This window comes from Thermobia domestica, chromosome 18 (genome assembly GCF_964235325.1).
Source record: "Thermobia domestica chromosome 18, izTheDome1.hap1.1, whole genome shotgun sequence".
Lineage (NCBI taxonomy): Eukaryota > Metazoa > Arthropoda > Insecta > Zygentoma > Lepismatidae > Thermobia > Thermobia domestica.
The window spans coordinates 61,855,339-61,869,143 of NC_137471.1; the positions used below are offsets into that span (position 1 = coordinate 61,855,339).

General features: G+C 36.6%; 1 protein-coding gene across 4 annotated transcripts in view; it reads right to left on the bottom strand.

Annotated features, from left to right (window-relative positions):
- Positions 1–2,495: 2,495 nt before the first annotated feature.
- Positions 2,496–13,805, bottom strand: part of LOC145676132 (facilitated trehalose transporter Tret1-like) — a 39,437-nt gene continuing 28,127 nt past the window's right edge. For all 4 annotated transcript variants that reach the window (XM_081747039.1, XM_081747037.1, XM_081747036.1 and 1 more), the window contains 2 exons: positions 9,266–9,401; positions 2,496–3,851 (listed from right to left, as the gene is read on the bottom strand). In XM_081747039.1, coding sequence (XP_081603165.1) covers positions 2,578–3,851; positions 9,266–9,401 — 1,410 coding nt within the window. In that variant the 3' untranslated portion in view covers positions 2,496–2,577. The remainder of the gene's footprint in view (positions 3,852–9,265; positions 9,402–13,805) is intronic.

Below are 13,805 nucleotides of genomic sequence, written 5' to 3' on the forward strand. Positions count from 1 at the left end.
ATTTGTAGTACCTTGTTAAAACGTTTATCTTCAAACTGTCAAATATAAATCGCAGTAAATTGTGTAATCTGCTGTCTCAAAAAAGTATCCTATTTTTCGATCAGTATAAGGAAGAAATACTATACTATTTTTCGATCGGTATGAAAAAAGCAATATTTCTCCATACTATTTTACCATAAATTATTAATTGTCAATAAACTTTGTTACTTTTAAATGACTGAAGCGAGATATTTTTACTATGATGTTTTAAAAGCTGGCCATTTGGGGGAGAAGGAAACCATTTGGGGGTGCCTGGCTCCGATGGGCCCCCCTTTGGCTACACCCCTGACCTACTGATTAACCTGGAATCCGAACCACATGAGCTTCCGCCGGGAATCGAACCCGGGTCTTCCATCTCAATTACTTAATTATGTATTGTACTTTATATGTACGAAGGCGGACCAAAAAGTAATGCCTCCTGTGGCATAAAATTGTGTTAAGGAACATATAACAGCAAAAGGTATTACAGATCATAGCCTGTTCTGTACAGAAAACTGCCGTTGAACATAGAGTCCATGATTTTGAACATATTCGCGCGCCATTGTCGAACCCAGGCATCAAAGCCATTTTGGAAAACTTTAGCGGTTTGCTTCTTGAACCATGATTTTAAAGTTGTTTCAGCACAAATTTTGTGATATCCCAAGTCAGCAATTGTTCCTTATGCAGAGCCATATGAGGAGCTCAATGGATCAATAACATTCTGAAGTGTAATGTCCCTGTCTCAAATAAATTCAACATGTTCTCGATTTGCACCTATGACTGATTTCTGGCGGCCCGCCACTTCTCAGTGTATCTGCAATTTCTGCTTTCCCGTTTCGAAACTTCTTCATCCAACTCCACACATTTCTGCTGTTCATTACGGCGTCTCCTTAAAACATTTTTTTCGAGCGATTATGGATTTTCTTAAAGTGGACAACCTTCTTTTGACAGAAATTCAATGATGATTCTTTCTCTTAGCTTGCGATCCGTGGTTCTAATCGGTAAATCTAAAAAGAAGAAAATATTACATTATAGTCGAGTAAGGTTACCTCTATAATATGCATAGATAATTCAGTAGCTGTAACAGAACCAAAATTATAGCGAGGCATTACTTTTTGATCCACCCTCGTAAATCATGCATTGCTGAGTTGAGTTGATTTTGAATTTAACGTCCCGTTTAGCAGCGAAACTATATGAGGCATGAACCTACTGATTAACGTAGAATCCGATCCAAATTAGCTCCCGCCGGGAATTGAACCCGTCATGCATTGCTAAGTCATAGATTGTATCAATAACTGTCTTACAACAGTGAAACACATGCTACCGGGAAATATTGTCCCTCTAAAATTTTCACGGTAGGGAGGCTCGGTAGACTTGCAAATGAAGTATAATATGGTTGGATCGCCCCCCTAACTTCTACCGAGTCCCCCTACATTTTAGGGCTGGTTACAGGCCTGACAATTATTCTAATAATGAGGAACAATACTTGAAAAATTCTAACAGTGCTAGTAAACAATAGAATTTGCATCATTAGTTTTAACGAAAGGAACATTTGGTTCTACTCTTGAAGCTAATAGTACTCCACGTATGTGTGTAGCCTGTATAGACTTGTTTATTGCTAAATGTTACACCTAATAGACGAAATAGGACCTAATAGACGATTTGTATATTGTAAGTTTTCGTTTTGGGCGTATTAGCATATCCCATGGATCAGTGTTTCCCAACCTTTTTCAACTTACGGCACACTACGGGTGTAACTTGAATTCTCGCGGCACACTCATTAAAATATTATTATTATCATTATTATTATTATTATTATTATTATTATTATTATTATTATTATTTGTAAACATAAAACACCTTGGTATTTTTTTCTGTGATTACTGATATCTTTTTCACAGACAAGAAGGTTCGATCACTGGTTTCAATCCGTGGTAAATCATTATGCTTATTTTCCATTCTAATTTAAAAATAGAAAACAATTACAATGAAATATAAGACTCAGGTTTATAAATTGTATCCAACCTTCCACTAAGAAGGAAGATTACTAAATAACAAACGAACAAACAAATCTCTTGTACTTTTAAAACACAAATGAGGGTAATTTGTATGGAGGTTTGCTTTCTCGAAATGATTGAATAATATTTTAAAATTTCAAGTAACGAAATTGTCTGCAACAATAAAGAAGCAATAATGGTGATAACAATTACAACAAATACCTTTTTAACATTAAAAATGTACAGAATAGTAACACAGTATGGAACTTAAAATTGTAGATTCATAGTAGACGCTCAAAGTAATGTGAAAGCATTTTCCCTCACAATTGCAATAGAATTAATAATTATGTTTCGATTGCCTCGCGGCACACCAGCGGCCCATTTGCGGCACACCAGTGTGCCGCGGCACACCGGTTGGGAAACGCTGCCATGGATCATCATAACAATTATAGTCAGTTCAATCGAATAAATAGTTTCCAATACTTCTGTACTATATCTTTAATAAAAAATAATACCATCATCATATAAAAAATACATATACTAGGTATAGAATGATTTCCTTTTATGTACCCAAAGTGCTCTCTTCTGTTAACAGAATTGGTTTTGGATTATCTTCAACCTTCTTATCAGCGCCTGAAAAATAATCCTCAATTTCTTGAAGACTTTTTCCTTTGGTCTCTGGAAGAAAAAATATAACGAATATTGTCCCTAATAAGGATACAGCATCATAGAAAAAGAATACACCATAGTTTTTGAAAGAGTTTATCATGTTTGGATATGTTTTCACTACCACGAATATCATTAGGTTAGCAAGGCACGTTGTAATTCCTCCAGCAACTCCGCGTGTCCTCGTGGAGAAAACTTCACCAATCATTGCCCACGGAAGAGTAAGAAACCCTATGGTACTTGTAAAAATGTACAATACAATAGCTGCTACTGGAATCCAATTGACGGAAACATTATCTTTATCCACTGCATTAATACTTTCTAAGTACGTAAAAACGGCTAAAATTCCCATAAATACTGTCATTCCAACACCAGAAACTATAGCTGGTGGTCTTCTTCCAATTTTCATTAACGCAAAACTAACCAATATTGATACCACAAGTCTGGATAATCCTATGAAAATAGTTGCCAAATATCCATCAATATTTTCACTAGCTTCATTAACCACATTCACAGAGTAAAATATCACAGCATAAATACCTGAGAACTGTTGAAACACAAAGAACATATTCATTATTATAAACGGTTTGTATCCTTCTGGACGAGTGAACAGTTCAATCAATTCTCTGAGAGTTGTTGAATCTTTTCTGTTTTTTGACCTGTGAGAAAGTATTTCCTCGAATTCAGTCTTTGCAACGGAACTACCAGCTCGTAGCCAAAGCATTGCCTTCTCAGCGTCTTCTATACGTCCTTTGGACACCAACCATGAGGGACTTTCTGGACATAAGGACATCAGTATGTAAGCGACCAATGGGAACAATGTACTTACTCCAGATACTGTTCGCCAATCAAGGTATGCACCCATGATATACACAATTAATATACCAAATGACATAGATATGGATGACCAACAAACTAACATTCCTCTCAGTTGCGGCTGTACAACCTCGCCCACATATACTGGTCCTGGTGCACTGGCCAAACCAAGCCCGAAACCTGTAAGAGCTCTTCCTGTGTAGATCATTGGCAAATTTTGTGCCACTGCAATGAGAAGCCACCCAAAGATGCATGGTACGTTGATAGCTAGGATAGCCACTTTGCGCCCAAATCGATCCATCAGAGAGCCACTCACAAGGCAACCTATGGGTGTTGTCAAAGCTGATACACTAGCTAGAAATACAAAAAGAAACAAAGACAATTAGACTTTTTTTAATGCTATGAAATTTCATTGTATAACATCAGTGCAATAGAAAAGTGTTAATAAATGATTGCTTCTGCAGCACAATGTACAGAGTAGGCATGCTCTTGAGATCTAGGCTTATCACCTTTCCCCTCTCACAGTTTATAAATGTCAAATTCAGGGGGTCATCTCATATGGTAAAATGAAATTAGGAACCCTAAACTGGAAGCAGAATGAGATGTGGAGAAAATGTCTACTCTCTTTTGGTTTGTCTTTGTTCATCCTGTAGACGTGGCAATGATCATGGAGGAAGAAAGGTGGAACAAACGCCACTCGCAAGCTTTAGCACAGCTGAACAGAAACAAAAGCGGACCTAATTGCTGAATCATGCGTAGTTTTTGAGATCTAGCATAAAACATATCCAATCACTTAAATTTTTCTGGGCTACGACCATCGTCAAGCGAGTGCTTTCTTCGCGTTTTTATCATGTCCTCACTTTTTTCTCCATGTAATATCAGTCATGATTTTCTTGGAATAGTTTATCCACATATAGAATTACATTTTTTTTGTGCATATTTATTTAGAAACAAGAGTGTATGATCTCCATGTACATCAGTCTCTTTTCTAAACATTCGTTTTTGTTTGTTGTTCGTCTAAGTCGTACCTCCTGAGCAACTGTACACACAATCATAATCATACGTCTTGCAAATCAAATCAGAAAAATAAACACACTGCTGAACAAGACTGCACTTATTTAATATAAAACCATATTTACACGTGACGTTTCGATATTCTAGCCGAGATCCTCATCAGACGTACACTCATAGTCGTAGACGTAGTGTATGTCTGATGAGGATCTTGGCTAGAAGATCGAAACGTCACGTGTAAATGTGTTTTTATACTAAGTAAGTGCAGTCTTGCTCAGCAGTGTGTTTATTTTTCCTAAGCAACTGTAGTTTTCGTAAAACGCTTGCAAATGAAAAAAAAAAAAAAAAGCACTCCACCGACAACAAAGATGACCGCCATTCAGGAACACTTGTACAGTACGTACGACAACGTGAATAGTGTTATTGACCTTCTCATATACAAGGTTCACCACACTCGAATTTCTATAATTTTCGGAAATGGTCGAGCAACCACCTCTGGACCACTTCATATGGATTAATCCATAACTTATTTCAAATGTGGATTGCCCTCTTCTGTTAAAATATTACAATTTTCAATATTTCAGAGATTCTTATTGATTTTGATACTATTATAATTAAGATGTCTGTTCATTGTCTTATTTTGCTATATAAGACCTTGAAATGATGTTTCTTAACATAAGTTAACACTAACAAAATACTAACCATTTCAGAACATGATTTTTCACAGATTACAAAGTGTTATAGAGTAGTAATGAATTGAAATACCATTACATTCTATTATTATACCATTTAAGCTTAAAGAGAAGAGTGGTCATGAAATGAACGAATATGAAATAATTGGTGGAATGGGAATGTGAGATAATACGAAAAAACAGACACGATGTTGTCCACCACAATCTCATGCTGCCAGGGACGGAACCACGTACTTCTCGTATGACACGTGAGAATCTACCACTGAGCCACCGAGTCCCGAACGATAATGTTTTTTCATCCTGAACTTACATTTGAGTTGAGTTGAGTTGAATTTCAGTTTAGCGTCCCTTTCAGCACCGAGGCTATGTGAGACGTGGACCTACTTATTAACGTGGAATCCGAACCACATGAGCTCCCGCCGGGAATCGAACCCGGGTCTCCCGCGCCAAAGGCACGTACGCTAACCGCTTAGCCACGGAGGAGCTCTGAACTTACATTTGAGTCTGCGACCTTTCATACTAAAGATTAATCATTGACCATTGAATAAGAATATTCTCCCTCTCCCATCCTTATAACTTAAAGCTGTTCGATGATTTTTTTCGGTATTTTAATATATTTTTTAATAATCAAAAATAATTAAAATCTCACGTAAATACGCTTGTGCTAACTTACCAAAATGCTGCATTAATAAAAAAAATGACTATAAAATGTTTGAAAAAAAATTCATTTTTGACAAGTACATCATCAAAGCGCACTGTTAACTTTATATAGAGCATTGTTGAATAATGGAAAATGCCTTAATAAGAAACACCAATTAAATAACTTATTCTACATAGGTTTCGTTTTACTAAAACAGAAATAATAAAAATATGGTTTCTGTTTTGTCACTGCAACATTATCATGAACGTTTAGTTGCTCTGTTACTTTCCTTTTCTTATAATGCTGAATTTAAATCATAGCATAACATTGCTAATTTGATTTCAGAGAAGCTGAAATGATATAAGGAAATGAAGAGGTCCTGAAAGCAACAGCAATTGTCGGGAAAATAATTAGTATTAAATTTCCCTTAAATCGAAATATCCCTTTCTGCGAAGATGCACAAAGAGGATTAAGCAGAACAGGAATTCCTGTTCTGCCTAAAAATAACATTAGATAGAAAATGTGTTACAAAGTGCTGGAGGGACATTAGGCAGAACAGGAAGACATCCGTACAACACATGCACTGCAAACTCTTATCTTGCGGGGGGGAAATTACGAGTCAAGAAGAAATTATGTGGCAAGTCACAAAGGGCAAAAAACACTCAATGGTTCATTTCTGTATGAGAATGTCACTATTATTGTTGTATTGTGTTTGTTACCACGTGCGTTATTGTTTGTTTGGCATAGATTAACCACTATTTTACCAATGTTTAGTAGTCTGCTGCGTACAGTAAATATTTTGAACACGACCCGCTCGGGAGAGTAATACTCCCGGAACTACGTTTTTTCGCGCGCTACTCTAGCCAGCTGTTTTACGCGTTATCCTAGTCAGTTTTTTTAAGTTGGTCACAAAATCTATATCATTTAGTACAAGGGGAACAAAACGAGCCTTATATCATGGAGTACAAGGGCAACAAAACGAGCCCTGCGGGGCTTCTAACCCGTTTCTACTACTACTACTTATCTGCACAAAAGTAAGTAAATCACATTTTTGAGTATTATTTTCGTATTATTTTAGTTTAAAAAGTGTTATAAAAATGAAAAAAAAATGTTAAAAAAACTTTCGTCGGGCCGGGTTTGAACTCACACCAAAAGAGATTTTCGTTACTAGCATACAGCGCTAGCCCACTCGGCCACGAGGACCAACAGCAATCGTCTGAATTCTGCTATTTGAACGCAACGTGGCAAGACATAGATAACGCCAACCAATCAGAACTGTGTTTTCCCTCCTACTTCCGGGAGCATTACTCTCCTGAGCTAGTCCTTTTTGAAAGATGTTATTCGAGAGTCTTCAAAGCAAGGATGTTATAAAATAGAGGATCTGTCCATACAACAAAATCGTGAAGCCATACGTCACAGCTTCGCCACATCTACTCTGCCCACTCCGCCCCACTAAGATCACAATGTTTCGAGGCAACAATCATGGCGGAAACGAGAGTAGCCAATCAGACGTGCCAGCTGAGACGATGCTCGATTGGTTTTCGGCTTTATTGAGTTCATATGATGAAGATACGTATGGTCAGATCCTCTATTTTATAACATCCTTGCTCCAAAGCAAGATAAGGAAGGAAACTAAAGCGTGAGACACAGTTAATGGCGTGTGGACTAGAATAAAACTAACACTGTGGCGTGACGTTGCCATGTGTAAAGAAAGAGGTGTGCCGAAACAGACACGTGTGAATGGTTGAGTCGCTTCCTTTTGTGCGTAGACTGACCTGAATATGTATAAAAACATTGCAATATTATAACCTTCCCGACTGAAGGAAATTCGGAGCGCTGTCGCTTAGCATAAAACTGAGCTTTGCCTGTGCTTAGATTGACAAATTTCAACTGAAGTCCACTATCGTAACTATAAACTTCCGTTTGTTGTGTTCAAATTGTGATCTTAAAACTACAAATTATATGGATACGTCAAAATGAAAAATTACATACTTTTAAATATCTATGAACAATGTTAACAGACCAAAACCACATCCATGAAGACATTAAATGTCAACTAAAAACAAAAAATTCGTGTTATTATTTAGTTCAAAATGTTTTGTCGTCGTGAATTCCGACGAGGAATTTGAAGCTTAAAATATATAAAACAATAATCGTGTATGTTGTTCTGTATGGTTGCGAAACATGGTCGCTTACTCTGAGGGAAGAACACAGACTAAAAGTGTTTGAGAACAAAATCCTGAGACGAATATTCTGACCCTAAAGAAACGAGAATGGGGACTGGCGGATACTTCATGAGGAACTGCATAGTTTATTCCGTTTACCAAGCATTGTTAGGGTTTATCAAGTGTAGGAGGTTCAAGTTGGAGGGTCATGTAGCCAGAATGGAGGCAAGTACGAACGCTTTCAAAATTTTAACCATCCAATCGGGAAACCACTATTAGGAAGACCTAAGCGCAGATGGGAAGACAATATTAAGATGGATCTCGCAGATATAGGAATACAAAGTAGAAACTGGATTCAGGTGGCTAAGAGCAGAAATCAATGGAGAGGTTTTGTGAACGCAGGATTCAATCTCCTGGTTCTAGAGGCCATAGAGTAAATGAGTGAGTTATTGTGATGAGTATTAAATTTGTAAATGCAAATTAGAAACAGGCAATCCTCGCGTTTAACTTTCTTTTTTAAAACTTCTAAAATATGCTATACATAAACATTGGAAATCTTACTGGATTACCGGGTCCGATGCATCAAAGAAAAATAAATGGTAAGAGAGCGAGTAACGTCTCAAGGATACATCTCATCTCCGCCCTTATCTTTTATGGGTTGTATACGACACAATGTTTGAGCCCAGTCTTGTCTCGAAAATGTGTCGTGTAAATTATTTAAGTTAGTTGGTTGGAGTATAGTGTCTGAGGCTATACGAGAGGTAGATCTACAGCTCAATATGAAATCCGAGACTGCCATCGTAATGCGTTCAAATACTCTCCTTCCGAGAATAAAAACTTGGGACCCCGTTACCAAAAGTGAGCACACTAGCTAGTACGAAGGGCTCGTGAAAGTGATATATTGTCTCAAAAGTATGTGTGTTTCTATTGCAAGATCCTCATTTCGTCACGAATATGCTGTATCGTCTCGTCTCATGGGCTAACCTTACTCTTTGCTGAAACCGGAAGTATTTGACCGCCAAAGTTTGCAAATTCATCCAGCTTTCACAATATAAAACACAGATTTACTTTTTTTTAAATTCGAGTAATAAGTTTTTACTTTTGAATTTATAATTTTTTAATACAATGATGTCTAACGGTTCCTGAAGCGCTCTCCTTTCAGACACAGAAACAAATTTGAATTCAACTCTGTAGACAACATAAGTGGCTACAGGTGTATGTTTAAACGACATTACTTGTCTGAACATGAACTATACTCACCTATCCATGATCCTTCTTCTTCTGTGATAGGTATGGTACTATTAAGTGAAAGGAGCTGGGGCAAAGCAACTGCTGAAAACCCCAAATTCATTCCCGGTGACAAGTTTGCAACATTGGCTGCAGCAGCGACCAAAAGCTGTTGAAAGCAAGAATTTTATATTACATCAAAGCGTATTAGGACACTATTTTCTTTATACACAGTAAGCTGATCAGATGAAACTGCATACATATGTATGAAGCGTTCGGTGCACAAGGGATTCAAGTTCAATTTTGGTCATTTAAGGCATATTACATATTTAAGACCTCTTAGTGGCGTATTTACGATTTTGGTTCGGGGGGGGGGGGCTTTGCCTGAAAATGTGAAAATTCTGCAAGTTATTTCATATACTTTACTATAGTAAGATTTCGGGGGGCTTAAGCCCGACCCCCCCCTAAATACGCCACTGAGACCTCTACGTGAAGCTCCTTTCAGAACTTGAAAGATTCATGCCCATTTATTCTAAAGAATTTTTATAATGTAAAAAAATGTTGGCAGAGTATTGTTAGAATATAATTCGGGACAAGAAAGACACCCACACAAAATGGAAATTTTGTCTATTTTTTGTAAATATTCCTTCAGAATAACTGCTAAAAAATGTGAACACAAGCGCCTAATTTGGAAGTTTTCTTGGAGGGGGGAGAGGAAAAAATTAATATTTGGCCCTCCCAGACAAATACCGGTATATTGTATTAGTCTTTCGTAGAATAATATGAAAGACGAAATTTTAGCCTGGCTAAAATTTAAAATCTTAATAAATATTTTTATTATGTCTAACGGTACTATTTGTAGTTTTACTAAGGTCGGACTCCATTACATTTACGCTTTATGTTAAGTAAATGTATATCAGATAATATTCTTTTCGAAAGTGTATGGTGGGCCCCAGTGGCGTATTTAGGTGGGTCTTCCGGGCTTAAGCCCCCGAAAACTAACTTATTATAGTAAAGTATATGAAATATCTTGCTGATTTTTCACATTTTCAGGCAAAGCCTCCCCCGAAAGTTAACAAAGTCCCCCTCCCCGAAACAAAATCGTAAATACGCCACTGATGGGCCCATTCCATGCTTCATTACTTAAATTAAGGGGACAATATTTGACACAACTTAAAGCTTTAAAAACATACATTATTTCTGGGGCCTAACAGTAGACATTTTACTGAAATGTCTAGATTACATTTTTCATTTCACTTAAGAGATTTTTATGTTGTTTTTGTGAAGTAGTAAACCAATTTCATGGTTCATTTACACAGGGTGTTTCAAAACGACACACAGGCCGATAGCCAGCCCAAAAATTTAGGGAGGCCCCGGTAGAAGTTATGGGAGACCCGATCGAACCATATTATATTTAATCACCATATTATAGTTCATTTGCAAGCCTACTGTGAAAATTTTAGGGGGGGCATAAAAATTTAGGGGGGCGCCCCTCCTAGACCCCTTGCATACGGGCCTGATGACACGGACAACGTTTGGGAGGTAAGACATCAAGGTAAGACAAAACGTATAGACCAACCTGGGTGCACAAATGCTTCCTTTCGGAGTTATAGGCTGCCGAAAACATGAAACAATGAACTTTAAAGGTTCATAGTTCCAAAACTATGGGAACTATTGTAATCGGGTCAAGACTTCACTTAGGAACTAATATGTGCCCTATCCAAAAATCCATGTTTCAGAATCCTGAGGTACTTCCGCAACAATTTTTATACAGGTAGTTGATGAATACTTCAGATTATATGCCTGTAGCCAAGCCCCCTCCATAAAAATTGTTGCGTGAGTACCCTAGGAGTTGCGTGAGCAGCATATAACTCCGAAAGGAAGCATTTGTGTATCCAGGTTGGTCTATACTTTTTGTTTTATCTTGCTGTCAGGAATCATCTACCAAACGTTGTCGGTTGTCGGTGTTGTTTTGAAACACCCTAAACACCCTATCTATCTATCTATCTATCTATATATATATATATATATATATATATATATATATATATATATATATATATATATATATGGTGTTTCAAAAGTCCCCTGACATAGGATAACTTATTATTCGAGTTATAAGTGTAAAGGGGAAAATCGTCTTCAAAGATGATGTTTTCAATCTAAAGTGATTTTTTTAATCGGAGGAGCGGTTTGGGCTGTACACTCTTTATGTGCCCAATGTTAAATGTAAATGCAACGTTGCCATTTAACGGGAGGTGGATAAATTTTGTAAGAGTGTGATGAATGGTCGCATGTTTGAAATGGTAGCCGGTAATGGACACGTTTAACAGACAGTAACTCCATTGACTTGTTGTGGGTTCAGGTAAATGGCAACGTTGCATTTTCATTTAACATTGGGCGCATAAAGAATGTACAGCCCAAACGGCTCGTCCGATTTAAAAACTTTTTTCACTTTAGATTGAAATGTATTTGGAGACGGTTTTCCCTCTTACATTTTTTTGTAACTCTGATAATGGAGTTGCCCTATGCTAGGGGGCTTTTGACACACCCTGTATATATAAACATCTCAGAAAATAGTTTTTCCAAGCGGTGCTCGATACAAAAAAAATCGAATATCAACATTTGCAGGGGATTAGGTTTCAGTAATTGTAACAATGTGGCAAAAATGCTCAAGGAACATTCGAAAATTATTTGTTTGCAATGCTCTAGTAGGTATCAACTTAACTTCATACTATTTCTTCCTGGTTGATCGTTGGATACAACCTATTTGAACAGTAATGTCAACATCTAGGAAAGGGTAAGAAAGGAAAATGTAATGTTATCAACTTTTTCCACAAATCCACTATCGTTGGAAATAACAATGATCCGTATTATCGGTATATTCAAATTACAAATTACTATAGTTACTGGAAAACTATCCCTGACAGCAGACCCGTATCCAAGGGGGTCTAGGGGCTGGGCCCTTCTAAATTTTTACTGGCTCCTAAAATTTTCACGGTAGGCTTGCTAATTAACTATAATATGGTGATGAACTATAATATGGTTGGATCGCCCCCCCTCTAATTTCTACCGCCCCTCCCCTAAATTTTTGGGCTGGCTACTGGCCTGCCTGACATTGAAATTCTTATTTCAGATTTGAAATTGCCGCTGTGAATAAATTCATATTATCCCTATATTTAACTTCGAAATTGCTGGAGTTACTTGTACTTACTGCAAATTACTGGAAATTGCTGGACAATAACCTAATAACAAAATGATGATTTCAGATTATAATTTACCTCTGTAAATTCCTTTTCATTCATTGATATCATTCAGATGCTCAAATTACAGTACAATTTATGGAATTACTGGAAATTGTTGAAAACTATCCTTGAAGCAGAAAAACTAAACTAATGTTTGAATTCAGATCTCAAATATTTATAAGAATTACAAATATCCTCTCCAGAAATAAGAAAGTTTTTGTTCGTTTTAACAGCGTAGTTGGACATGAACCCTTTGTGCTGTGAATGGCCCATATAAGCTATAAGGTTGTATTTAATTGTTTCTCTTTTTCAGCAAACATCTACTTTACAACAATATTTATATAAACTTTTAGCTTAATTTTTTTCTTAGAACATAATTGCCACGTGTTGAAAGTTTGAAAAGTCTGTGTATGAACTGTTGATTCATCGATCATGAGCTCACTTATTCAAACCCATCTATCTTAAATTAAAGGGATCATTCGTACAATCATCTTCATAAATTAAAAGAAATCCCAAAAATACGTAAATATTACAAAACATAAAAACAGTAAATATATATAAATACACAGCAAAACACTTAAAATATATAATAATATATAATTGTGACGTATGTTTAACAATGTTCTCTCTACAATTTTTTGTTATTATCATCATTATTATTATTTATTTTACATGATTTGTAGTTGAAAATAATTATATCAATAAAGATGGATTTAAATATAACATAAACTAAAGTACGAGTAGGAAAATACTAGTGCACAAGTTTTCACGTTCAGAGTGACCTCAAGCGAACACTTTTGCCATTTATTATTCAATTTTCTTTTCTGTAATATGCTAGAAGGAAAATTAAAGATGGTAACCAGGGACTAGCGCTGGATGCCAATCACCAGGTTATGGCCTACGCTGATTATGTTAATTTTATAGATGATACGAGAACAACAGAAAGATGCGCAGAGATTTTAAGAATATCTGGAAGGACATGGGGGGTATGTTTAGTACAAGGGGTCCAGAAGCACGTAAAAAACACAAAATTTACAGGAGAAATGAGTGATGCAAGTAATTAGACGTAACATAACGTAACCAAATCTAACCTAACATAAACTAACGTAAGCTAACCTGAACTAACCTAAACTAACGTAATATTAGTATAAATAAGCGAAATTCTATCATTTTTTAGAAAATTATGCGGGACTCCTACACTTAGGGATGCACGCGAGACGAGACGAGACGAGAAATTGAAAAGTCTCGTCTCGTCTCGCAGCCTCAAATGTTGGTCTCGTCTCGCGTCTCGTCTCGTCTCGCAAATGTGAAGTCTCGTCTCGCGTCTC